The sequence below is a fragment of the Aquila chrysaetos genome, chromosome 6 (genome assembly GCF_900496995.4).
Source record: "Aquila chrysaetos chrysaetos chromosome 6, bAquChr1.4, whole genome shotgun sequence".
Classification (NCBI taxonomy): Eukaryota; Metazoa; Chordata; class Aves; order Accipitriformes; family Accipitridae; genus Aquila; species Aquila chrysaetos.
This window is the reverse complement of record NC_044009.1, coordinates 3,487,553-3,514,794: the sequence shown is the minus strand read 5'-3', so window position 1 is coordinate 3,514,794 and position 27,242 is coordinate 3,487,553. Positions and strand designations below refer to the sequence as shown.

Sequence of the window (27,242 nt, the reverse complement as noted above, 5' to 3'; positions counted from 1 at the left end):
AAAGTCTGACAAACGTTTTTAGTTCTACAACAAAATAAATATTTAAACTCTGATTTACCAAGAACAGTGAGGCTTGGTTCAAAAAACCTACAGATATAACAACATATGCTGAATGTCACAACACTTTGATTATGTTGCTGTAAGTCATGCATGAAACAGCCCAATTTATTACAAATATTCACACAGTACAAAGTACAGTATAGTAATACATGCTGGGATATAGGCCACTTGCCCTGACTACACTCACTCCATCAAAACCCAGTGTAAACAGCCAATCTTTATTGATAGGGTTTAGTGATATTCATGTGTGTTACATGCTTTCTGAAGCTCCAGAAATTACTACTGTTGCTACTTGCTATGCCTTTCAAGAGCTGTGGACTCTCCTTTGCCAGTGGAGCAGCCAGTTTATGCTTAAAAGTACATTCTCCCCAAAGGGTACTACAAGAAAATCCATAGGAATTCTGGCATGTATTGTGGAGCAAGAATGAATGTATAAACATTGATAGCTGCTCTATTTTAGACAGACACAAAGGTCCAGTTAGAACAACCGCATTCCATTGACTAGAAAGGGGAATTTACCTGGGTTTACTTGTGTAACAGCACTACTTGATTATTCCCTGTACCCTCTCCTTCCTCCTCCGATAGGTATCACTTTAATATGTTCTTCACAAAGGAAAAAATACCATTTAGTACCCTTAAAGTTTTGTCTCAAGGTATTTATAATGGAGATGAAAAAAAACCAGCTTCAGCCATGCTTGTTTTACAGCAGATTTTTCCACAGCTCTTGAAATAAGACATCTTTGCATACCACCAATCTCAACAGCAGTGTTACTGGAGCTTGTAGAAACATCACGTATTGATCAGACCCAGCAACAGATGACATTTTTTTCATGCCTTCTGCTGTCCCCAGCAGTCTCTGTTTTCATTGCACGAAGATATTGTAGTTGATCAAAAATCGCAACTCTATACAAACGATATCTTCCATTCACTGCAAACATTCAAGAACAAGTATCTGGACTCCATTTTGGGCCTTGCTACCATCTATTCATGACACTGTTATACAACCACTTCCTTAGCTAAGTTGAATCAATAAAAGGGCCAAGTGTCTGTTGAAAGGGAAGGATACAGAGGCACATTAAATGAGTGAGGGTTTTTTTTTCATCACAAGGATGTTACCACATCTTGGGTAACACCTTAACCCCGTGAAATGTCAACACCCTTTTACTTTGTTAAAACGAGTTTATAGCCTGGAGCTATATGCAAAGCTGCTTTGGGGGCTCAATCTCGTATGCTTACATTTGCAAACAGATTTGTAGAAATCCAGAAAACGTTCGCTGGACGGTCTTTGACCGCACTTTCAAGCTCCAGGTAGAGCTCAGATAGACTCCCTATGACCCTGGCTGCCTGATGGAAGTAAGCCTTGCCCCATGTTTTATCTCATTGTGTCACTGCAGTTCAACAAGCACCAAATAGGTGACATATCCGATCCGAGGCTGCTATCCTCACTGTCTTTGCCAGGCTTTTGACAACCAGTGTAATGCATTTGACCCATTTACAAATGATTATACGGCACCTGAGGGGATGCTGTTTACGTGATGCAGTCCAAATCCACACGTATATCTTACTAAAACATAAGAACACAAGTAAGGGAGTTCATGCTAGAACTGGTGCCGTTGGCCTTACCTTTTCATAAAAACAAAACTGCACAAGCAGCGAGGTATTCAGCTTCATCAATAAGATCAAGGAAATACTTAGATATAAAGAACCACAATTAAAGAGTTCAGACCTTGGATTCCCATCTGTGAAGCAGGCATTGTCTGAGAATTCAACATACTTCTTGTCAAATATATCCAATTTTGAACATGAGAGGGGGCCTATACCATTTACAATTGTATGAAAAAAGCAGTTTTGCTGGCAAATCCTTGTCTCCTTCCTCCACAACACATAGAATATAGTCACTATTTTACTTCCCCTCTCAATCCTTCATTTACAAACTCAAACACCCCACAATCAATCCCAAAAGACATGCTGATTACAAGTGCTATTGTGAAATAAAGTTATAATGTAACAAATTCCAAATCTCAGTGTATTGTTCAGTGAGCATCTGGTGAAGCACAAATTAAATATTACAGTTTGTTTCTGAATTATAGAAGTATACTTTTTATGATGAACGAACTGGTGTGGACCTTGAAAAGCAGTAGCCTCTGAAAGCAAGCTGAAGTATCTGTAAAAGGAAAAGCTCTTTGCTTGTTTAAGAAGATGCCAACAGTTACAGGAAGCCATCTTCAAGAGTCAAAGTAAAGGTTTCTTCAGTCAAATATACACTGCAAGGCTCTAATTCATATCCTTCCCTGCTACGCTGCTGCAGATGATGTTACGCGCCCATTAACATGCCCATGAAATCTGATCCATTCTGAATGGTGATGGGAGCTCCAGCACTGTTGTCCACAAATATGGAGGTGTACTGGCCAGCCTGCACAGAGAACAAGAGAGAAAGGAAAATATCTGACACTTCATCCCAGCGTAAAAGGAAGAAAAAAAAGCATTTCCCTACCATGAACTAAGCACAGAAGCCTCCTGCCATTTTCTCTGCCTCCTGGGAACAGGATCTGACCAAACATTTTTACTGCAGCCCTACAGCTTTGACTTGGTGGAAGAAATTTTCTGGAGTGAAACTGTGTTACAGGTTTATTACTTAACTAGATCCTTACCGCACTAACATCTTTTTGGGTGACTAGTTAAGTAACCATCTGTGCTTCAGATTCCCTTCTATGAAATGGGAAACACAACTGCCATCTTGACAATGCAAGGCAAGGTTTGAGAAAGAAAAATATTGACTGTCATTTCTTACAGGGAAGGTTACTTCTGTGGCTTAAGATCAGAACAAGTCTGGCTTTTGTTCCTGTTCCTGCCACAGATCCTCTCTAGTCACTCCAGGTAAGGCATTTAACTTCACTAACCTTAGAAAGAAGGTTAATAAAAACTTCCCCACCTCCTGGTGAGAATTCAGCCTTGCCAGTAAATAACTCTGCAGCCTGCCAAGCCAACTAGTACAGTGATTCCCAGTCTGCATGGGCTTACCTGCAGCTGCAGTAAGCCATGTACATAGATAGTGAAGATTTTGCTGTTACTTTCCAGACCAGCAATGACTTCCAAAGACCTAAACAGTAGCAAAAGAAAAATAAACAGGTTAAACACCTGAGGCAGTCACAACAGTTGTTGTGGAATGACAATAGTCTCGTGACCTCCCTAGAAATAGGACCTGGTGGTTCTAGTGCCCATCTGTACTAAACAGGTGGCCTGTTGACTTGATTCTGGCAGTAATCAGCTGCCTTGAAAAGAGAACAGTAGAACCTTGTCCTCACTGTAGCGTCTAATGGAAGACTTACAGAGCATACAGAATTGTGAACGCAAAACTCAGCTGGAGACAGGAACTGGGAGCCACCTTCTCTCACAGAAGCCTTTCTCAAGGTCCTGTAGTCTGTATCCCTCACCCTTGAACAGGTGCTAAACATGTCCTTTAGATTTATCTACATACCAGTTATCCCAGTTTGTTGACCACCACAATAGTTTATAGTCTTGTTATTCTGCAAAGAGCTAGCTATATGCATTCTGTCCATAACAGTTCATTCATTTTCAAGGCATGAAAGGCTTATTTCACCTTAACAATATATGTAGTCAGCCTATGCAAGAAAGAACATATTCTGCAGCCGAAAGCTGTTTTGGGAGGACATTTGGATCAGGGGTCACAAGCAAGCCAAAAAAAATTTTAAAAACCTGTGCTTCAGTTAAAATTCAAGGGAGAGCTCCAGATCACCCCTTGAGTACTGTTCTTTCCTAATATCATGTTCTAATAGGCATCATATTCCTTGCAGTAGCAAGATGTAGGACAGCTGCTCTCTGTGGCATCCTCTGTTTACAAAACTCTAACTCAGCTCCTTTGTACAGGATTCAGGGTGGAAGGAGGTGCCTGAGACATCAACAATCAGAACCACCCATGTAAGCTCAGTTCCAACGCAATACGAAAGCATGGAGCTCCACGCCTGGCTGGTTCTTCCGAAATCTGCCTAGCCAGTGGTAGCAGATCTAGTTGTTTTCCCAAGAAAACCAACCCCTTTCCTCCCTTTTTTCCATGAAGTGGTGGTAACGAAACCTAGCAAGTGCAAACGTGCTGTTTCCAGCCCCCTTCCAAGGAAATAATATGCATAAAAGGTAGGGGCAATTTGGCCCAGAGAGAGCAAGCCACTTGGCACCACCTTGATTGAAGAGCTCAGTCTGTGTGTCATATCCTGCCAAAAGCCTAACTTGGGTGGGAACTTCCCACCGTTAATCTCTTCTACTCCAACTGTCTCCTTGCCTCTGAGTTTCCATCTCTCTCAGCCGAAAGCCCTCAGGGTTCTTTCAGCTCCCTCAAATGAATGACTGTGTACGCTGACATCCCCAGGAAATTCCACAAGCACGGGTAGCTGCTCAGCCTGTGCCAGCAGAATGTCTGTCCAGACAGGTTCCCATCCCTCCACCCATCTTTCCTTCCATGCCACAGACCAGCCACGCTCTCACCCACCATATGAGAGAGAGGTGTCTCTCACAGAGCCAGTGCTGATTCTGCTTTACTCCCACTGCTGTCCAACTCACTCGACTCAGGACAGCCTTGCAGGATAACCAGTCATAAATTGCGACCCTGGACAACTGCTGAAAACTCCAAGTCAGACATCAGAGAGCTTTATGTAAACTTCTGTCTAAGAAAAATAGTTTTTACTGTTACCGTTCTTTGGAGAATGTAGTTATAAATTCTTCAGGTGGCAAGCTAATCTCAAAACATCCCAATAAACCTGCCTGGGCTGTATGTGACAAAGAGGTTGTTCACACATCCCAGCCAGAACCAGAACAGTTTTCTAGGAGCTTTCAGCTAAAAAGACCTGCAAAGAGGAAGGCACAGTAGTTTCCATGGTCCACAGGGAAGCTTCCTATTCAGATAACTCTTGTGCTTGCATTTACCAGAACAAGGAAGCAAGACTAAAGTCACGTTGAAAGCAATCAGAGACTGACATGCATTCTTTAGTAATATTACTGTAAGGTTGACTGAATGGACAGCAAAGGAAAGAGAGAAACACAGACAGACACTGTCCTTGGAGACAGAAGTGAGCATTCCAGAAGAAAAACACTTTGTTCTCTCTCAGAGGCCTTAATCAAATCAGTTGGGAGCTTGTGGAATCATTAGGAAGAAAAACTCACCACTGTCAGGTTCATTTATTTTGCAAAATGGTTTAAATGGAATTTGGATTTTCTGTATGATTCTGTAACTGAAGACAATGTAGAGTGGAGATCAGGAGGGGAGAACAGCTTTTCACTCCTGGAGATCTGCAGGATCAATTTCACTTTTAAATCCTTTTAGGTGGCTTCATAAATCTCACCCACTCATTCACTCAAATCTTTGTTGAAATATCATCAGGTCAACACCACCAACTGGCAATATTTTTCCACATCCCAACGGGCAATATCTTTCCACATCCCAAAAGCATGTAGAAAAAGATGCTGTGGAACTTGCAGTCTCTGTTCATGGGGAATCCAAGGGCTAGGGGCATGAGTCCTGTTTTGATGAAATTGCTAAGAGAAGAGGATATTGTTGTAGGTGAAAAAAAAAAAAAGCACCAATGCTGAAGAAAGAAAACCCCCTGATTACTTGAATCTGACTGGTCTTTGCTGTGCAGACTAAAGGACAGGAATAGGGATCTGCACTGTGCAAAGGCAATTTGTGAGAGCTACTCGTAAAGAGGACAGTAACGTTCTGTCCCACTCATACCTGTTCCACCCCTGTGATTAAAGGCCTGGGCTGTCCCAAAATCGCTTATTGTCAACACGCATCCCAGATTTCAAGATCGGGCTGAGGTCCATTCTTAGCATGATCTAAAGGAATTCTCACAAGTGCCAGAAATGAAATGTCCCATTAAGTTCTGCAGCTTACCAGAATACAAGGTGTCCCTCCAAGGAGCAAGAAGCTACACCCCCCCTTCTTCTGCTGACATTGTGACTGCATCCAGTCTGTCACTGCCTCACTTTAAGTGCTGCAATCATAAAAGACTGTTATAAAACAGTCTACAAGGCCGAGGAGGTGCCAGTTGCTAGAGTCAGCAAGCTCCCTGACTTCCCATCAGGTCAGTGGGCACACAGCTCCCTCTTACCCTAATTACTAATGGGTACTCGGATACCAATCAGGTCTTTTCCACAGGCCAATGAGACCTAAGAGAGGTTTATTTATTACATGAGGCTTCATGTCAAATTCACCTGCCAATAAAGCCTCTAAATTGAAATGCCCCTGGAGAGGTCAGTCCTATCTGCAGCACTCTAACTCATGGAGCAGGGAAGGTGAGGGCTGAAGCATCCAGTCCAGCAGGAAATTTATGGTTTTCTGGGTTTTAAGTTGCACCTGTGGAGTCGTTTTATGGATATATTTCAGTGGTGCTATTGCAAGGGTGATTGCTACAGCTGCACTGGAATTGATGCAGACAGGGCAGAGCAAATCTGCACAGCCCTGTACAGGCATTTTTCAAGGGCCAAGCCGCAAGCACAGAGCAGGACCACTCTGTGCAAGCAGCGTTGCCCTCTGCTGGGTGCAATTCAGCCCAGCCCAGGGGCTTCCCAGCCCCTTCCTCCAAGCAAAGCTTGCCAAACTCCCGAGCAAGCTGGCCTTCTCTGAGATACAGGGCACCCATATGCTGCGGCTGAAAGGATGACAGAAGCACAGCAAACGAGCAGCCAGCTGTATGCTGATGCCGTGGCCCATTGCATAAGGAGCAACACCCAAGGTTGCCATGGCCTAACAAAAGCGTTTCTTTAGCAGAGTTTGGCTAATGGATCCCAGAAGAGGAAAATTCAGCACGGTTATCCAAGCAAGCTCCATAAGGCAGCTGAGAGCTGTGAGAAGGTATCCTATACCTGTACACAAGCCCTGCACTTTCTGCCTCAGAACCCATTCACCTCTATTTTCCACCTATTCGTTCTCCTTATCACTCCAACACTTCCACAGCAACATGAGTGAGATGCTGTGATCCATTCAGGATGCAGCTGAAATTATAAAAATTGAGCTAACAACCTCTGGCACGAAATTAAAGTGTGTCTCTCGTTCTGTATGTTTGTGATTAAGCTGAGCATTCAGCACGTTTAACTACATCCAGTTTCAGCTTCATTCACAATTCTCTCAACATACGCAATATTTAGCTCTTTAGAGTAATTAGCACCGAAAGGTTAAAAATCAGGAAAAAAAACCCCAAACACATAAAACCTAAGGGCCAGATGGAATCGCTTTCTTCAGAAAAGTTCTATGAGCATTTATCATATAAAATTCACTGTTGGTGAACCTGATTTGCACAGTTGGTTGAAACATGGGTCCATCCGAGAAAAATAATTGCCAAGACAGCATTGCAGTAACTCACGTGTATCGGTGGCACAGAGATTCAATGCAGATCAACACTCGGACGTTATCTCTGGCTCGGAGCTGGACTTTACTCTTCAACTCGCTGTGGTCTGGGGAAAGCAGTGGAAGAAATATAAGCACTTTCATGACATAGCAGACCACCGGTTGCTGGTGTTTGGGTTAACAGAGACACCAGTAACCTTGTGACTTCTGTATTGGGTTTGCATGGCAAGGTTTTGGTAGCGGGAGCCTACAGGGGTGGCTTCTGTGAGAAGCTGCTAGAAGCTTCCCCCATGTCCGACAGAGCCAATGCCAGCCGGCTCCAAGACGGACCCGCCACTGGCCAAGTCCGAGCCCATCAGCGATGGTGGTAGCACCTCTGGGATAACAGATTTAAGAAGGGGAAAAAAACCTGCACAACTGCAGCCAAAGAGAGGAGCCGTTCATGAAGAACTGCAGCCCGTGGGAAGGACTCATTTGGGAGAAGTTCGTGGAGAACTGTCTCCCGTGGGAGGGACCCCATGCTGGAGCAGGGGAAGAGTGTGAGGGGTCCTTCCCTTTAGGAGGAAGGAGCAGCAGAGACAAGGTGTGATGAACTGACCCCAACCCCCATTCCCCATCCCCCTGTGCCATTGAGGGGAGGAGGCAGAGAAAATTGAAGTAAAGTTAAGCCTGGGAAGAAGGGATTGGAGGGGGGGAGGTGTTTTAAGATTTAGTTTTTATTTCTCATTATCCTACTCTGATTTGATTGGCAATAAATTAATTTTTCCCCAAGTTGAGTCTGTTTTGCCCACGACAGTAACTGGTGAGTGATCTCTCCCTGTCCTTATCTTGACCCACGAGTCTTTTGTAATATTTTCTCTCCCCTGTCCAGCTGAGATAGGGGAGCAATAGAGCAGCTTTGGTGGGCACCTGGCATCCAGCCAGGGTCCATCCACCAGAACTTCTTTGGAAAGCACCCTTTTGGTGTTGGATTTTAAAATACTTCATCACTGAACGATTAAAACGATCGAATAAATGCACTGGCGACAAAACACAGTCAAAACTGACTTGATGCAGTTCTACATCATCACGTGCATTTCTTCTAAAGTCTTTTATGGAAGCCATAACTTTCACACGTGAATACATTTGGTCCCTAAACTCATCCTCCATAAGGAGTGTTGATTTGTTTGATTTGCATGCAGCAGCCTGCTACGGCTATCAGTCTGTGAAAGTACCCAGCTCTAAGGACAGGGCTCACTGCAAAGGGCTGCCATTACACATGCTTCAAATCAAACAGGACCCAGAGAGTTCTCCGGGACTCCTTCCTGCACCTCTCGAGCAGTACAGAAAAGGTTTCTGGGGACAACACTCACCAATGTGGACATTGGCTGAAAACTGGTAGATGCCAGACACAGGTGCTGTGAAACGTCCTGTTGCCAGATTTAATCCTGTCCCCCGGAGAAAAGCTCCTTTGGCCAGAGGCTGTAAGATAAGAAAAGCAGACCCTGAACAAGTCCCCAGCACTCTCAATAATTACTTCTGCCCAGGACAAAGAACAAGCCTACGTGCATGAGAACAAAGCTGAAAAAATTTGCAAGGCTACTGCCTTATCTCCCCAGAACACACCTTCCAGCTGGGCTCTCTCTCAGCATCTGATGCCCACTAAAGGCAAAATGATCAGTATGAGACATGAAGATGCCCTTTTTGCTCACTGCCAAACTCTTCTAACTCATCTTGACTCAGACTGTGCTTACTGCATCCCTATGCTCTGCTGGTCCCAGTGGCCTCTAGCCTCCACTGATCTTCTGATACACAAGATCTCCCTTTATTCGAGTCAAGAGGTCCCTGCTACTCCCAAAGACATCCTAGATGAGGCAAAGCAGTGTCCCCAGGCTTAAAACCCTGGAACCTTATACACTGTTTTTGTGATACAAGTACAGAAGAAACGCTCATATGGGTCTCCAGATGTTTTCTACCCACTTTAGGTCTAAGTCAGATGGCTTTGATGCTGTTAAAGAACAACTGCTTGGATTCTTACAGATTCCATATTTAGTTTCATTTTGTTCTAGCCTTGGATTCTACAGAATAGGCAAAAACTTACTAAAATAGCATGCAGCTTCTCCTCATGGCAAGGAAGCAGTCTTAAATCGAACTCGCAGCAGATTATCTGACTCAGACTAAAATAAACTCTGCGAGAAATGTTTATTGTTTATTTTGGCCTGCCTCATATGAATTTGGCTTGAGCTGGGGAGAAGCAGGAGTGGCTTCAATGGGCCAAGAAAGCACATTAGTCAGACTCTGCTTCCACCGCAAGGGCATTCTGTGCAATGTGAACGCCTTCCCATGAATGCTGTCCTGAGAGATTTGCATTGGTCTTACGGGAGAAGAGCTGTTCAAATCTGGCTCTGTAAAGGCATGCACACTGTAGGCACACTATATCCCTAAAACATGCACAAATGCATAATTGAGCGATCTCAACAACGCAACATTTGAGTATGCTTTCCAGTACTAGATAGTGAAAGGGGCCTGAGACACGGTGAACAAATTTGTAGCAGTGTTGCCACAGGTGCTATTACACTAAAAAAAAAAAAAAGTAGAGGAACACCTTTGCTCAAGTAGCAGAAGGAAGTTAATTGCCTCCCCATTCTGGTTCATCACAGCCAGAAATTGACAGCTTTCACAGTGCTGGGTAGGAATAATTCATTCAGCTTTCTCTTTGTAAGTAAGGTTGCAAATATTTGGGTCTGGTGGTGTTTGTTTAGAGAGTTACTATGTGGCAGGAGGAGTGAAATGACTAACCTGCCTTTATGCAGCAAATCCTAGGCAAGGCTCACAAAAGTGTAATTCCCAGTCCTTATTTACCAAGATGTAGCTGTAGTCTTAAATTTCCCAGAACTTTACTAGAAATGTTTTATGTATGCATATGGTGGTGAAAATACATCCATGTGCAACAGCAGTGGCATTTCTCATAAGATTACATATGTATAATGGAAAAACAGTAATAATGAACTGGAGAACAACTATGTTTCATACAATGATTTCTAGGTCTATATTTATCAATGTGCACTGATGTGTGCCTATGTGCACATATATACACACAAAAGGAGCTCTATTTTCTTTATGTATACACACATGGACAATATAACGGCTAACCTAACAACAAAGACTACAGAAGGATTGATTCTGTTCTTATGCTAGCACTACGCCATCATTTTTGTTAATGGTATTTTTGATTTACCTCACTGAAAGAGCATCCAAGCCCTGTATGTGCAAAACTGTAGTGCATAGTTAATTCATTCCTTTCTTGTTACAGCTATTAGCAGAATCAGCAACATAATTCCAAAACCACTGGCTGAGCATGGAAGGCAATTTTAGGCACCAGTAAATTATCACTGATAAAACATTCCTGTTTCTTCATGCCCTCTGTGGCTTTGTTATTCTTTTGCTCATAGAAATAGACAATGCAGGGAGAGGTTCTCTGGGCAAAATATTCCATTAAACCCCATGCCAATTAGAGCTCCCTGCTGCATTCGCTGCCTCCACAGCAGCATACTCGCCTAGCTGCTTCAAACACTGCAGGGATTTATATCTGAGAAACTAACTACTTGGACACAGTTATTTCAGTAGGCAGACCAAAAGCAAACAAGCAAGTTGGTGTCCAGCCGTTCTGTACAAACCGAGGTCAGCCTGTCTTCCTTAGTTCATCTCCTATCCCCACATCTCCCTCATACACGCCACAGTTTACTTCCAGATGGAAAATAGGAAACATGTACAGAGAGTTCAGATGTGAACTGCCAGTTTAGCTTTTCAGTCATAAACACTGTAGAAAGCAATGCATTGACATCTATAATTAAAGAAAAGGATAACCCAGCCTGCAGGGCAACCACGACACGCAGGGGATGCACCAATCTCCTGAAGCAGCAATAAAATTAAACTGCCAAAGGTAGACATTTAGCTTGACCTCAAGGCACTAGAGACACCAGGACTCCTTCTGGGATCTTTCACCATGAAAAGCACATAGGCCACCTTAGCCTTAAGTGATCTGATTCCAGTGACGTTCGTGGGCCCCAGATAAATCCCACTTCCGTGGCCCGTCAGAGGCTGCAGTTACTTCAATTCTTGCTGCGTAACATACCTTTCCGAAAGCTTTTGCAAGAGCCAATCGTCAGAAACCTCAAAGCGTGAGATGCAGGAGGAAGAGGTGTGGGGAAAGGAGTATCACATGTTTCATTCCAGATACTAAGGAAATTATGAGACCAAGAGGAAGAGAGGGAGGGAATGTTCTCGGAGGAAATTTAGCATGGAAGGATGAGAAAACCATCATGCTCTCTCAATACTCAAGGTCAGAGTGACTTAGACACCATACTCAAATGACAGGCCATTTCTCAGCACAGGTTCTTTCCACTATCTCAGAATGCTCTGGGTAAGGTCCAAATCCAGGAATTAGAGTCAATCCCTATCATCTCACTGAGAAGTATCAAACTGTTGGCTTCTTCACACTATTAAACTGACAAAATGGAGGGATGGGAATTATCTCTCTCTCCCCCCCCCCTTGGCCTGTTCAAAGACATTTTCATCTTTGCAAGAGCATCCACTGTCACCCTCCCTGCTAAATTCCCCTCTATCAGAGCACAAGCTAAAACCAGACACTTCTTGTCCCAAAGCTGAAATGAAAGGCTGGCATCCAGAGGCCTGCCAGCCCTCCCACATCAGCTTCAGGGCCAGAAGCAATTAGAAAGAAGCTAGGCATATGATAACAAAGCATGGGAAGCATCAGCCTACGCACTGATTACTGAGATGTCTTTATTCACATTTTCCCTCCTAATTAATGAGGCAGCAGATCTCTCTAGCCCTGCCTGCACTTCAAGTACAATCTTGCCTCTGTGCCAGCACCCACAGTGCTGTCAAACCAGGCTTCCACAAGTGTATTTGGCAAAGGTCCAGGAAAGTACCCTGTTTAGAACATAACCACTGCCTCTAGTCCTGCAGTTGTGAAAAGTCCTAGCAGCAAAACTACTCCATAGGAAAGGATCTGCTGGACAGGATTCTTCAGAAATGGGAAGAAAGCTCAGCACCTTACTACATCGAAAGTGTTAGCAAACCCTGCTGACGGAAAGCCATATTCCCTGTTCATACTCCTCAAACTCTTCTTGTCACAACACAAAAGCAACCATGTATCTGAAGGCCTTGTGCTTTGTGACTCCAAAGTCTAAAATAAGTCTCCTCAATTACCAGGTAACTACTTGGTTTTAGCTCTTACTTTGCCTAACATTTACACTTCAAATTCAGATCCTATTTGCAACTGCTTCAGGAATGGTTAGTAGAAGTTTTAATACCAAATTCAACAGCTTACTTGTAACCATGCTTATAATGCCCTACAGCATCCCATGATGGTGTGCTTGTCATTATAACATGACTATAATGAAATTATATAGGTAACTTTCATCAGTCTTCTATAAAACATATGATTATGTAAAGAATTTGAGCATCAGGACTGGCCCATCTAACAAAATGACAGCTCTTATTTGGGGTCACAAATCTATAAGCAATGGCTTCTGTCTGCCTCTGACATTTTTCTACATCTGAAGGTTACTCTGGAATTAAACAGGGCGTGCACTGAAAAAAAGAACAGAATCTTCAGACTAACGCCAAACATGGACAAGTCTTTCTCCATCATTAACTGAAATAAAAAGACTGACTGTTGTTTGGACCTGTGAGACAGCCCTCTCTTGCACAGACCTGTTAGAACTTCAGTAAGAACTGTAATGAGATTCAGCTGGGCTGCAAGAGAAGAAGAAAGTCTGCCTCTTGGGTTTGTCAGGAAGGAGAAGACTCAAAGCTAAATGTCCATCTTACTGCAGTTGAGCTTCAGTGCTGAAATCACCGTATGAGATCCTACTTCTGTCAATCACAAAAAAGGTAGTGCTATATTCATAGCATCCAAGCCTGAGACGAGCTTCGGGGATTAGCCTGCCCTTTCAGGAAACAGCTTTATCTGCAGAGCCACCTAGCAGCTTTGCAGACTAGGGGAACTATAGCTGATCTACGCACAATGGCTGTTGTGGAGTTGCACAGGTTCAGTCTGTAATCCCTTCTCACCGACTGGAAGTTCTGAAGTTCTACCAGGGTCTTCTTATCTACAATGACTTGTCCTTTTAGCTTGCAATGGAATGCCTCCTCCACACGTCTGTGATGCGAAACTTCCTCCAAGGAGAGCAGGAGTGGAGGCAGCTGGCTAGGATGGGCTGAAATAGCCAGGGATGCTCGACGCTCAATGGCTTCTGAGAAGAAAAGAAAAAGTACAGGAAAATAAAGGCTTAGTTTAAGACCCTGGTCTATGAAGCCTTTAGTTGTGCGATAAGACTTCTGCACTTAATTCTTCAACTTGAACTAAGCAGCACTGGGGAAACATTTTTTCAAATTTTTGATTGCCAGATAGGGGAATGCTTTAAGGTAAACGTTTGCAAAGTCAGTTCTTTATTTGCCACGGTGCTTACCAAAAGAAGCAGATCACTAAAGCACAAAGCTCTTACAGTCTTTACCTTTTAGTATCTCCTTAAACTCCTGCAGAAGGACTTCCCGGGTGACTTCAGCACCAGGTGCTCCTGGAGGTCCCTGGGGACCAGGAGGTCCTGGGGGGCCAACAAGGCCACGCTAAGGAAGTAACCAAAGAAAAACATGTGAATTAGAACCAGGCAATTGCACTGGCAGACCAAAAATTCTCTCAGCCATGAGCTAGTTCTACAGGGCCGTCAGCCACGTGAGCAGCCCCCTCCACTATCAGTTCAGCTACAGGCCTGATGCAGTAAATCTTAAACTGACTCTCCAGCCAGCTGTGAATTCCAGCACTTGGAATTTACTCATGCCTTTATGTGGGAGGATAAACTTTACTCAGGTAAACACTAACTGGTTCTTCAAGTACATATATACAGTGTGAAGCACAACAGGCACAAGACTAAGTTTGCTGCTTCTCTATCTTCTCATATCAACCGAAGTATCATACTAGCCTTTAAGCTTCTTATTCTGCCTATTCGCTAACCAGAATAGCCATCTAGCCACACTTTACATTATTAATATATATTGCTCAGACATAATGATCACATACATGAATGTTTGGTGCAACAGTAGAACTCTTGGGAAAAAAAAATGCAACAGTTCATTCAAAATACCTGTAAAGGTTAGCCACACACACATTAGAGCTTTAAACTAATAGGACGAACAAGCAACAGTGTTATCAATGCTATTTTGATGTGTATTGTTCCCAGGGAGTTCCTGTTGCCTCAACTAAACTGCAGTAAACCTGCATGGAAGCACTCCTGCCTATCAGCTCACTGAGAAATAAAAGGAAATCATTAAAAGCGTTCAAGACCGTCTAAGCAGCAGATTAAAAGTGCACACATGATCAAGCATCACTCAGCAGATGATCAGTAATTCATTAATTCGAAATGAATGACTTGTCCACACCTTGATTAATATATCCTTTGAGATACTTGGACTTTATCTAGTGGAAGAAAAAAAAATGTTAATTTTATTTCTACTGAGCAGAAAAAAAAACCAAAAATGCTCAGTCCAAGAAACAGCTGGTTTAAACAAAAACGAATGTTGACAGTGGAATTCACATACCTTATCTTACAAAGCATATAGCACTTATTGTCTCAAATGTCTCCAAAATACTTCAAGAAATTAAACACAAACAAATGAAAATGCAGCACACTCTAGGGTGGGAAGGCAAAAGTCAGAGCATACAAAACACCTTGCATATCAGCAGTAGGAAGGGAAGCCACAGTGCACATTTATTAGCTGATGGCAATCTAGCAGTAACCTACTAATTTCTTGTCTTTCCCTTTGCATCTCCTTTTAGAAGTATTGCCATCATCTGGGCGGTGAACAAAGGAGATCCAGGTCCGCCGTGGATCTGTGATTCGAGGATCTGGAGATTCTAGGATCTAAAGAGAAACAAGAACAAAGACTGATATCACTGTTATCTCTTTGGCCACTGCATGGATTCAGAGAATGCAAAGTTTCCAGACCAGACTGTTGTGTGCTGCCTAAACCGCATCCTTGATCCAAATGTACTGCATTTGGGAGGACATTGAAGGTGGGATAAAATGGGATTCAAGCAATTAAGTTTGGATTATCCAGTACCATGCCACTTTTTTTCATCATTTACAGGACCATTGCAAATGCAGGCTAGTACTTCGGTCTGAGTTCTGACACAGTGTATGAAAGACACCAGCCTTTCAAAAAGTCCCGTTAGAGTGGGATTTTTTTCTTTGTAAGTTACAGGCTAACCTGCCATCAGAAATGTCCCGAAAGCCAGAAGATGCTGCCCTTAAACATCAAAATGCCTTCTCATAACTGAACATGCTATCACCTGCAGGGCCTCCCAGCTCCCTTTGCTTAAGAAATCAGTAAAGCCAAGAGCTGGGAGCCAGTGTACCTCAGAGACCTTTCTCAAGCTGCTGAGCCTCTCAGTCCTCTGACAGTCCTAATATGTGCCACAGAAAACCTGCCCAGATGCCAGCGATTTTTCACCACTGCCATCTGACATTTATCAGTTGGATCAATCAAGCAATACAGGGAGATTAAAACGTACAGAAAACCTTGAAATGCTCCATAACTTTCAAATCACATGCTGTAGAGTGACAAATGTGCACACAGAAAAAAAAGCCAATACACAACAAAAAACAATGTCCACGTCTGATCACAGAAAAGAGTCCATTGGCAAATTTAACTACCTTGCCCATTCCTATGGCCTGCAAGTATATTGTAGCCTTAGAGAAATTATCTAGAGAAGCTTTAACATTACAGTGGCTCATTCTGGATCCCTTCTAAACAATGTCTGGATAGAAGAGAGGATCTGTCTTCACGAATTTGGGTCCCCTTCCTATTGGACTCCCTCGTTCCCGTTACTCACCTCCCAGAAACAACCAGAAGTAAGGGATCAAATAGCCATACCTGTTGGTTTTTCTCCTAGGCTAGGAATGAACTTATAACTTCAAATTTAAAAAATGCACCAGAAGTCATTGGTTACCAATGCTCTGCCATGCTTGTCAAGAGCAATTAACTGTTGACTGTGGAGGTTCCAATCTGTTGACACATCCACCTCCCAAATGTCTATCACAGTGAGGATAAAAGCACCAGTCCTCCCAAAGTTTCATGAACCACGCTTAAGCATTCAGAGCCATCAATGAAAAAGCCAGAGAGGAAAAACTGCAATGAACACTTACAATCTTTAAAACAAACAGACAAAACCCCCAGCCTATGCCTATTGTAAACTTTTGGAATTCATTCAATAAACCTGTTTTCTCCTGGTGAGACAGAACAGGTACAGATCAGAATTCCAGCAGGAAAGCAACACAAGGCAGTAGTGGGTTGAATGACATTTGAAATGATTCCTAGACCATTACAAGTTTAGGTAAATCAATATTGATCTATCACCATTCAGGAGGAAGAAAACAAGACGGGTGTGGAAAAAGCACAGAAGCAAAGTCAGTCAACAGTGCACTTTTCAGATCTAAAAGTGTTTGCCCCTGGGTATTAAGCTCCTACTAGTCTGACAGCACTAGACAGTTCTGCCACAACTCAGACACTATAGCTTTACACTCAGTGGCCTTAACTGTAACAGTGACCTTGCAAGGTGCTTCCAATGCAGCCAAGTGAGCAAACGCATCTACATTTGCTCATTACGTGCCTCACTTGGCTCCCTAAAGCACTTGCCACTTTTCAGAGAACCATATTGAGTTTTAATAACATTTCTAGAACCACTCATAAGCATAGATTCTCTTTCATCAAATAGTCTGCAGAAGCACATAGAAAACAATTAACCTTTAGAATGCAGGTAGAGCTGAGGTCCCAATAACTGCAATATATGTCACTGCCTGAGAGCAACAGGAATTGGACAGAGGATGGCAAATTTTAGCCAGAAATATCAGGGCAAGCCCATTTTGAGGAGAAAAGACCACAGTCTGTGTGATCTGCTATGAAAAATCCATGCAGCATAAATTGTTTCAAAATTAAATCTTAGAAGTCTGCTGGGGTTCCAGCTTGAGGTTATACAGAATGTCAGTGCTACTAAACTGATGCAGAGCCTGGAAAGCTCTCCCTCCAGCACGCACCCAGGGACACGGGTGTAGTACAAGGCACTTGTCCATAGATTTCTGAGCTGATGTGATCACAACTATTTATTTCAAACAGCTTGGGTCAACAAATGATTTACAAACCAGCAGAATATGAGCAGGTCCCCAGAAAACAGATGTGTTGTGAGCTGAGCAAGGGTATTTGTTAAACATACATCTCAAACTCTGTGAAGCCAACTCTATGTTCTCTATTCAGCAAATAATCTTAGGTGATTTACTGCTCAGACACAACCCACAGAAAGATCTACTCCTATTGAATTGCTCTATTCAGGCAGTCCACTTATCCTGCCCTTCAGACAGATGGCTGCAGAGTAGCTGGCGTCTGTGCTGTAAGCCAAAGCAAGGATATCCCGAGACATTTGCCATATCGTTCATGCATTCTGCTGTGATTAATCGGAGCCAGGGTTATGGTTATGCGCACTCCCCTGATGCTCAAATTTAGCAAACAAGAGCAAGGCAAACTATTCATATCAATCTAGTTCATCATTTCTGTACCAAAATCAGTCTTGAACAGACTTCTAATGTTTATAATCACATTTACAGTCAGCCGTAAATTGCACGTTTAGTCAAGGGGTTCTAGTAGGTTGTTTTAGCTAAATTATTATTTGTCTTGTTTACTTACTGCACCTAGGACTTGAATAGCTTTCTGAAATTCCATTGGAAAGTAATGTAAATGGAACACTATAGGAAATCCTAGGTGTTGTGAGATTAGTCACCTCAGTAAACCATTATCATCTTCCTACAGACTGCTTGACTGCAGATTTTTGCGAAGCACAAGAAGTCAAAGACAGGCCAAGAAGGTCCTTTGGTGCAAACCTCTCCTTCTATTGTAACATGTAAACATCAAGTCCAAATGTTCACAGTTTGCAAAAGTCCTAAGAACAGCACACGAAGTGCAGCTTATTTCTGCAACAAACGTGAAACTTATTTATCCAAGTTTCATGGAGATTTAATGGTTTCTGATGGGAGAAGCTAGTTCTTTCTGACCCCACCTCATCTGAAAACAGATGGGTGCAGCATCACCACCCATGAGGTCACACTTGCAGAGGACTCTGTTTATGAGCATTTAAGGTTACAAAGCTCATAAATATAAAGCAGGTAAAAGCCTACCCGTGCTTTGCCCAAAGGAAGCAGATGTCTTTTTGACCCAGTGACTGACAGGTCTGTGGTAAAGCTGCAGTGCAGTTCCCACAACAGGAGGAAACAACTTATCAATAGAAGCACCCAACTCAGGCAGGATGGAGAGTTCCCTCAGTGCTGTAATGGAAGCCAGAAAAAGAACAGCTGGGTTGCAGAGAAAAGGAAAATAAAATCAGTTCATCCTTCAAAAAGGGCTGGCTCATGTGGCAGGAACTCAGAAGTGCAGTCTTCAGAACACAGCAAACACAAGACCAGAGTCTTAGGAACTGGGATGCAGCATTTGTTGTAGGTGTGGAAGAGACTATTCAAATATTCCTGGTTTCCACCAGGCTGCAAGACAGGCATAAACTCCCCTCCACTGCAAAAATGAGGAAACAGGCCAGCTAGGAGCAGAAGCCAGCAATCATGGGCAGACTCTGACCATTAACTGTGAAGACTGTGAAGACAAACAGATGTCCTCAGCCTTTCTGGAGCTCCAGCTGTGAAGAAACAGGCCAGAGCAGACATCTTGTCAGGGAGAAAAAAGAAATCCAGATGGCACATCCCAGAAAAATAAATTAAAAACTCCCAAAATTAAAAAAAAAAAAAAATAAAACCCCCCATACCTCTCCAGTGGCTTGCTTAAATTACAAATCCCTCTTACAAGACAGTCATGGCACTCCCCAATTTCTCCAGCACAAGAATGATTGACAGTTAAAATGAATGTTCCATCCTTGTGGTATTATTATTTAATTACTATGGCATGCATGAGCAATCCCAGCAATAAGCATGCAAGCCTCTATTTTTCTTGGCAGCAGCAGCCTCCAGCAGCCAGAGAGACCTTGCAGCCAACTCAGGTATCAGTCAGGACTGAGAACAGCCTTGGAAACACAGCAAAGGGGACTTGTCCCTCCTGGGGTGCTGTTTGCAGAGCAAGGCTAACCTACAGGAGTCAGGAGGAATCCTCATGTTAACTACAGTGAAATCGGGCTTACTCCTTAACGCTTGAAACAGTACCTCCAAAATCAACAGAAGCCTTGCCAGCAATTTTTAATGAACTTTCAATCAGGCCGTTTAACATCACTTTGGAATCTGAATACAATAGCACCTATCACTTCAGAACCAGTTTATGACACTGATGAGAAATTAGCCCACTCTCTCCCTAACTTCCCTCACAATCAAAGCCAAGTTGAGCTGTAATTTAGACTGCTGTACACAAGCAGAACCTGCGGTTCTTTCTGGCTCTGACTCCCAGAACAGCACGCACTGCCCAGAGACACACACAGTCTCTGGCCAAGATTCAGCCAGCATGGAAGAAACTACTAGCAGAAATCTACAGTCAAGTAGCAGAGTTTGGATCCTGAGAAATTTCTGAACTGTATCTGAACTTTCCTGAAATTCAAGGATACCGGGATCCAGTGTGCATCTCTGCTAAAAACCAAAGTGAAACGGACAAAAGTAGTTTCAGAGTCTGGATGAATAACAGAAAAAAGTCAACACTACCTGTAAGCAAGGCTGTACACCTAAAAGCATCTCGAAGTGTTCTCAAGCACACCTAAGCATTTCTCAGGGTGGGACAGGATGGAAAGAAGGCATGAAAAGTTTACAATTTTTTGAGAGGACAGCATCCTTTCCACCTGCAGGTAGTCAGAGATGTGTGCCCAGGAACATATACCTAAGCATTCCAGTCCACGGTCTTTATGCCTGAAGTTACTGCCCTGCAAGTTTTGCTCAGTTATCTATGTATTTGTCCATCTGTGATGGAATTGTATTTAAGAATTCTTTGCTCTAATTGTTAAGCAGTTGCCAGGCACAAAATGGACCTAAGCATTTCAATCATCTTAATCCACAAATTTCTATGTTGTTGCACCTGATTTACACCAGCAAGAGTATTGTCAGCTTCAATATGAAATTAAGAGCAAATTATTTATTTCAGTAGTGTATTTTACTTGGAACAGGTTAAAAAGCGACAGACCACTTTTTTTTTTTTTTTTAGCATGAAAAATCCTATGTCAGCTGCTAATAACTTATGGTTATACACACTCTTGGTTATTAATGAGATGTAAAACCAAGGCCCTGACCACTTGCGGTTTTTACAGATCTCTCAAGAACTCTCCCTACAGCAGAAGTGTTAGGTTTGGTATCTCAGCCAAATCTGAAATGGAATTCCTACCTAAACTCCCACTATGTTTTGTGATTGAAAAATTATACTTCAGTCTTCTAAACGGCTATCTCAAAAAGCTTCTCCCCTCCACTTAAACATAAACTGCCTTCAGTGGTCACACCCATAACGAATTTAATGAATCTAATGGAACAGTTCATGTGATCAAGAGCTACTCTGGATGAGAAAAAGACATGATGTTTGTTGCTGTGTTAGCTGTACTGCAACGTTAATCAGTGCCACCCCTGGATGTACCAGCAGAGTTCTGTCTTTAGGGACGGCACAAAAAAGTAAGGAACTGAACAGCACCAATAGAACAGGTGTAGCACAGTGCATTTGGCACACAAAACCACATCTGATGTAGGACTACTTACTTTAAAAATCTTACAAACAGCTCTGAGAAATGAGACCAAGCACTGAATTATTTGATATGCTGAGTCAGATGTATGAATCCAACATTATTTTACATGTGCCACGAGGAATTGCTAGGAGGCATGTTATTTGTTACAGCCCTTTTTGTTCATAATATGCCAGAGCAAGACTGACAACGATGACAGATACGAAACATGAAAGATAACATCTACTACAGATAGGTCACAGTCCAGTCTCTCCCATGGTTTTAACACTTGTCAGGCCCAAAAATACTTTTCTCAATTACACATGCAATCATACACTCCAGGCTGACTGAAATCTCTTTACAGAGGAGGAATGCAATTTGCGCGATGCCATTGAACCAGCTGCTGTTTTCAATTGGAAGCAAAAGGCCCCAGAGAAATAATTCAGAGAGAATTAAGTCATAAACCAGGTAGACCTAGCCCTAGATATTTGACAGAGACAGAAGGATCACAAAGGATATAAAATTTCAAGGACTCCTTGGCTACGTAGCGGGTAACTAAATTAAAAACATTACACTATTACTTGCAGAAATTCCACTGAAGATAAAATCCTGTTGACCTTAAATTATCCCTGAAATTTCACCGGGATGCTGAGTCAATAATTTTCCCCAGTTTAGGATGCTGCCTTTGACTTGCTTAGCTGAACTACCCCTAAAAGCAGTTCACAGAACAGCTGGAGTTGGGAGGGACATCCACAGATTGCCTAGTTCAACACTCCCTGCTCTAAGCAGGTGAAATGGAGCAGGTTTCTCTGGACCATGTGCAGTCAGGTTTTGACTGTCTCCAGGGACGGAGACTCCACAGCCTCCCTGTCCAGCCTTTTCCAGTGTTTGACTATCCTCACAGTAAAGAAGGGTTTTTTCTTATGTTTAAGTGGAATTTCCTGTATTTCAACTTGTACCCACTGCCTCTTGTCCTTTCACTGGGCACTAAGAGTCTGATTCCATCTTTATTCCCTCTACTCAGGTATCCAATGGTAACTCCTGATTAGTGTCAACCCTATATAACCACTGGACAATCTACTGCTGCTGAACCCCTGTTAGTATAGTATCACAACTTGCAAGACAAGATCTGTGCCTGGAAAGGGGAAGGCAAGCCTGGCAAGTGGCAGCTGCAGGTACTCAGCCACACACAGTCAAAGTGAGAATGTCCAGTAGATGAAAACCTCTGTATCCATCAGTCATGTTCTGCTCTCTCTCTCAGTCCGTCTGAGTCGGAGAAGAAAACTCTCGTGTGCTTGGCAAGCACATCACATTGACAGCAACTCAGCAAAGATAAGACTGAAGAAAAACTTTAAAAAAAAAAAAAAAAAAACAACAAAACCGAACACACTATTTCCTTGGAAATATCAGGTTTATCAGGAGATTTGAAACTTCTGCTTCCCTGTTGTATGTAGAGGTTTCACCATGACTCATGCACTGTGAATGTTAAAGGGGAGCTTTCTCTACTCCTATTTGAAAAGAATTCCCAAGAGAAATTTGTCCCAAATTGTTTTGCTTAATTAGAAGGAAAACACATCTACCTTTTTAACAGTATGAATAAAAATCACTACTCTCAGCTAATATTTCATTCCCTGTTCCTTCTGCTTTGATAAACCTACCAGCTGGCCACAGAGTCTTCCAAGGTAAACACAGCCTTAATCTTTATTGCACAAGGCCACAAAAATTCCATCTTTCCTGTTATGTGCTGCAGAGAAATGAAATGGGACACTGCTGTTGTTCCACTTTCCTGTGCAGGGCATCCTTTCCTGAAACAAAACTGCTCACAGAAGTACCTTCAAGGCTCAAAGAGACCAGTCTTCCACAGAGAACTGCTTTCAACCTTCCTTTAGCTTGATAGGTTACGTAAGGATAGTTTCACTATTACTTTACTTCTTCCCTTAGTGAATACAAATTCTGATGCTTTGCTGCAAATGGCAACTGTCATTTACCCCAGAAATGGTGGCAGTTCTTAAGCACTGCATTTATAGCATGTGTAAAATAATTCCTTAGCTTGGGCAGGTGCTATATAAATATAAAATACAATATAGTCACCCGTAACATTTAGAAGCAATACTTAAGTAGAGCCTGGACTTTAACCTCAAATAGATTCCAAGGAGAAAAGTTCACACTGCAAAATTTGGGAGTGGATATCAAGCAGAGCTCATAAGCATTTACATCAAAGATTTGGTTTCGTCCTATTCTTATTAAACAGAACCTGCCTTCACTGAACTTGCCAGCTCTTACGGCAGCCAAACCTTTGCCATGGATATTTTAAAGCAAAGTATTTCAACACAGAAACTGTGGCTTCCAAACAATGTCTGCTTTAATGAATGCCCACTAGCCTCCGAATGAGTACTGTGTTTCTTCTAGCAATAACGTATGTATGACTATATCAGAATTAACCAGGACCAGTTTCTGCTTGCTTTTGCAATCAGAATATATTCTGCTTGCGGTCCAATACATTTCACATCAAGCCAAATTCATTCCAGAATAGACTGAAATTTAGTTGCACCAGATATGTATCTGGCCCCTTTTGCAAAAGCAGAATGAAGCAGTTCTAGAGAGTAGAAGAAAGTGATTGATTATAAGCACCTCAAGAATTTAGCATGCATACAACCTGTCCTGACAGAGCCCTGCAATACACAACAAAAATTAGCTGAAGAAACGCTGCTCACAGTCCCCTAATGATAATTTTAAGTGCAGCAGCCAGCTTTTTTATATAGAGGACTGTTTCCCAGACTTGCCCAACCTTAACCAATTACTCTCACAATAGAATTGAATAGGATATTTAGAATGTCAGCCCAATTGTTCTAACTTGCCCCCTCTGCCATGTCCCAATTTTTGACAGGTTTGTTACTCTATTGCTATAGTGACTGCCATCCCTAATGGTTGTGATCAAAGTCGTGTTTTAGAGGTCACCTCCATTTGAAACAAGGGACATTTTTGTGTGAGCAGGGGAGAGAGAGAGAGAGAAGGGGCTGTGTGATAGGGGATGCTCCCTTCTTTCTCAGTGTTGTAGTCTCCCTTCCATTTCATCCTGCTCCTAATCCGAGGACCTGCTTTTAATTCCCTAACCCCTTCTCCTACTCCCAAGCATTCTATGCAACTGTTCATCTTAAAGGATTCTGGGGGCTCTGATCAATTGACTGGAAATTTTTTGCAGCTTTCACCCTGGGGTGATTCTCCCAAACACGTAACTGGAAGGATCCTACCCTGCAAAATTCACTCACTAAGCCTAGCAAGTCATCAGCTACAGCCATTGAGGTATCATACACACAGTCTTACACTTGCAACTTATGCACAGTTAGCACCATCCTGAATCCTTTTCCTACAAAAGCCACAATCACATTAAACAGATCATCTGACTACACCAAAAAATTTCTCATCAGTAATTTTCAATCACCACAGCCTCTCTGGTGGAAAGGGCAGTGTAGAGAAAACTCAGGCATGCTCAGATGTTTATACTGTTGTATTTGCCTAAGAAAGTTTTGAAATAACATTTCAGAGAGTAAAGAGTTTGCCTGCAAGAGATTCATTAATATCCCAGTATCATTATTGTACTGATAGCCCACTTGCTTTTTTTTTAATCAGTTGTTTCTGAACAGGATAGTGTTCATACACTAGAATTCAAAAATGTCTTTACACTTAATCATCTACTATGGGACTGGAACTTCAGTTATGCATATTCTAATATAAATTATAATAATAAATTGTAGTACTCCAGTGTTTGCTTCAGTAAGATAGAAAATCAATCATGCAAAGGCAAAAGGGAGAATATTTCTCTTTTAAAATCTAATAGAATTTGGCAAGATTGCCTCAATCATTGGAAAAAGGAACCAGCATCACCTTACTGCCAGAAATAAGTTCTACCAAGCACTGACAACACATAAACACCTACCTTGGGATGCCCATGCAGTTCTTCACTGTTTGAAAGGGTAGCATTGAAAGGCTCTGTATACTGATTAGGTTCTTTCTTCATCTTTCTCTCTCTCTTCGCTGCTGTAACTCTGAAGAGGCAAAACTGCTGACAAAGTAAAGTTGCCACAAATACCCAGGTGCACCCCTTCATTTTGAAAAGGGAGGGGCCAAGTCAGGAAGGGCACTCTCCAAGCACAAAAACCTTCACCACCAATAACAGGAATAGATACAGACTTCCCTCTCAAAAAATAAAAAGGTTAGAACTATTAAAGGTGATCCTCCGGGCTATGCAATGTCAAATGTGCAGCATGCACGGATGCGCTGGTTGCTGGAGAGATCTCTGTTCAAGCAGGACACATGGAAATGGTATAGATAAACTTGTTTGAAAATCTGGATTCACTCGAAGAAAGAGGTAAGTCCATTCAGCCTCTTGAAGCTTACATAAATACAAGAGGCCCTGGAAAGTCCTGCCACCCACCTTGAAGTGTCGCTCCCCCCCCACCCCCAATAAGTCTTCAGACTCGTTTAAAATGCACTCAACTATGAAACCTAGAGAAGTCAAATTGCTCAGGGCAACAGTTGCTCAGGCCAGAGCTGACAACACAAACTCATCAGGGGGGTTGTGAGGTTGTTCCTCTTCAACAGGAGATTTCACTTTCTGTCATATGAAGCATTCTGTTCAGTTCAAAGCAGGCTTGAATATGTTCCATCCATTGTCTCTTGAATGATACTTCCCTTTCCTCAGTGACAAGTCCTCATCCTTTCCATTCAAGATGCTGGGGAACTGTAATCCAAGGTTGCTACAGCCGCTGCTCTCCTGAAGAGGCTGAAAGCATCACAGCTCAGCCAAGTGCTCAGCCTTCTAAGGAGAAAATAAATTTCTCATATCATAAAAGTTAAAACAGGGAGAAGCAAAGAATCTGAGGATGTATCTAGGTCCATTAGGAACAGATAAATTTTTCCCAAGTCTAGCTTCTCTCCCTCTTTACCTGAGTTTATCTTCACTTCTCTTTAATGAGACCATGAGCAGCAGGTCCCGATGCCGCAAGCAGCTGTCAGGATGTAGAATCTCGTGTCTTTTTCATCCTCATCTCCCCTCACACTAGGCAAGATTTCAGGTACCTCTGTGCATAGATCACGTCTGATTTTTCTCGCTGCTCCTTTCCCCAGCTGCACACTGGCAAAACCCTCCTCAGCTTTTGCTTTACCTCAGCAAATAAGTACTTCTTTCCTGAATGAGTTTCCATCAACTTCAAGAAAGGGGAAAAAAAAAGAAAAAAAGGAGGAGGGATCACATTCTAATGAGCTGTCAAGCCTATTCTCTTCACATTCCTATTAGACTCACTGATAAGTGGAGCTGGCCCGTGTGCCAGGCAGATTTAAATCAATGCCCATTCCCTGCTCCCTCCCCTCAGCCCTATTCTGTACCTCCCCTTCATTATCTCAGAGAATTCACCATTTTTCTGGGAAGTTTGTAAAACTGTACATGAGTGTGTGGTAGAGCTAAAAATATGTGGCTTGGAATATGCACTCAGCATCGCACCACACATTGATGCATCAGAACTCTTGCTTTACACTCTATTTAGCTGTGTTCCGTACAACATTTTCCCCTAGCTCTCATTAAAGGCTGGCTCAGTGGGGGCTTTCCGATTTCTTTACAGGAGAGCAGGCTGTTTATTAAAAATAACAGAAAACCAAAGGCTACACATCTCCTACAAGCATTTCATAAGGGAGAGCTTGAAGTACTTGGACAGTCTGCAAATCTTTGTCAGTTCCCCACCACCTAGAACAAATATTCCTATTCTTTCTACAAATACGGTGTGTGATGCAAAAATTTCTCAGACACTGTACCATTAGAAAGTCCAAAAATGATAAAAGGTTGAAGACCACATAATTTGAAGTCCCTTATGCAGTCAGCAAGCAACAGATCTGCTTTCTTTTAACAATCCCTTTACCATGCCTTCTGTAATCCAAGTAATAATGCCAGCACAGTTCTTCACTGGACTTTAAAGGCAGCCAAGGTGGATCAGGAGCAACAGCTCTTTTATCTATAGCTCAGGGAAACTGAGGCATGAACAATCCTAGCGCAAAATCAAGAAATGGAATACAGATTTTTTTTTTTTTTTTTTTTTT

General features: G+C 42.5%; 1 protein-coding gene across 4 annotated transcripts; it reads right to left on the bottom strand.

Annotated features, from left to right (window-relative positions):
• On the bottom strand, positions 1-27,024 carry C1QTNF12 (C1q and TNF related 12). 4 transcript variants are annotated; one of them, XM_030018985.2, is made up of 10 exons: positions 26,961-27,024; positions 26,099-26,359; positions 25,090-25,971; positions 15,223-15,342; positions 13,939-14,050; positions 13,448-13,677; positions 8,770-8,878; positions 7,434-7,524; positions 3,082-3,160; positions 1-2,473 (listed from the first exon to the last, which is right to left on the bottom strand). In XM_030018985.2, exons 3-10 carry the CDS (start codon positions 25,258-25,260, stop codon positions 2,375-2,377), a joined length of 1,011 nt encoding a protein of 336 aa, XP_029874845.1. In that variant the 5' UTR covers positions 25,261-25,971; positions 26,099-26,359; positions 26,961-27,024; the 3' UTR covers positions 1-2,374. The 4 variants fall into 4 exon arrangements, with proteins under 4 accessions (XP_029874845.1, XP_029874844.1, XP_029874848.1 ...); XM_030018984.2 differs by lacking the exon at positions 26,961-27,024 and having other exon boundaries at positions 26,099-26,658; XM_030018988.2 differs by lacking the exon at positions 26,961-27,024 and having other exon boundaries at positions 13,496-13,677; positions 26,099-26,652.
• Between the last annotated feature and the right edge of the window lie 218 nt (positions 27,025-27,242).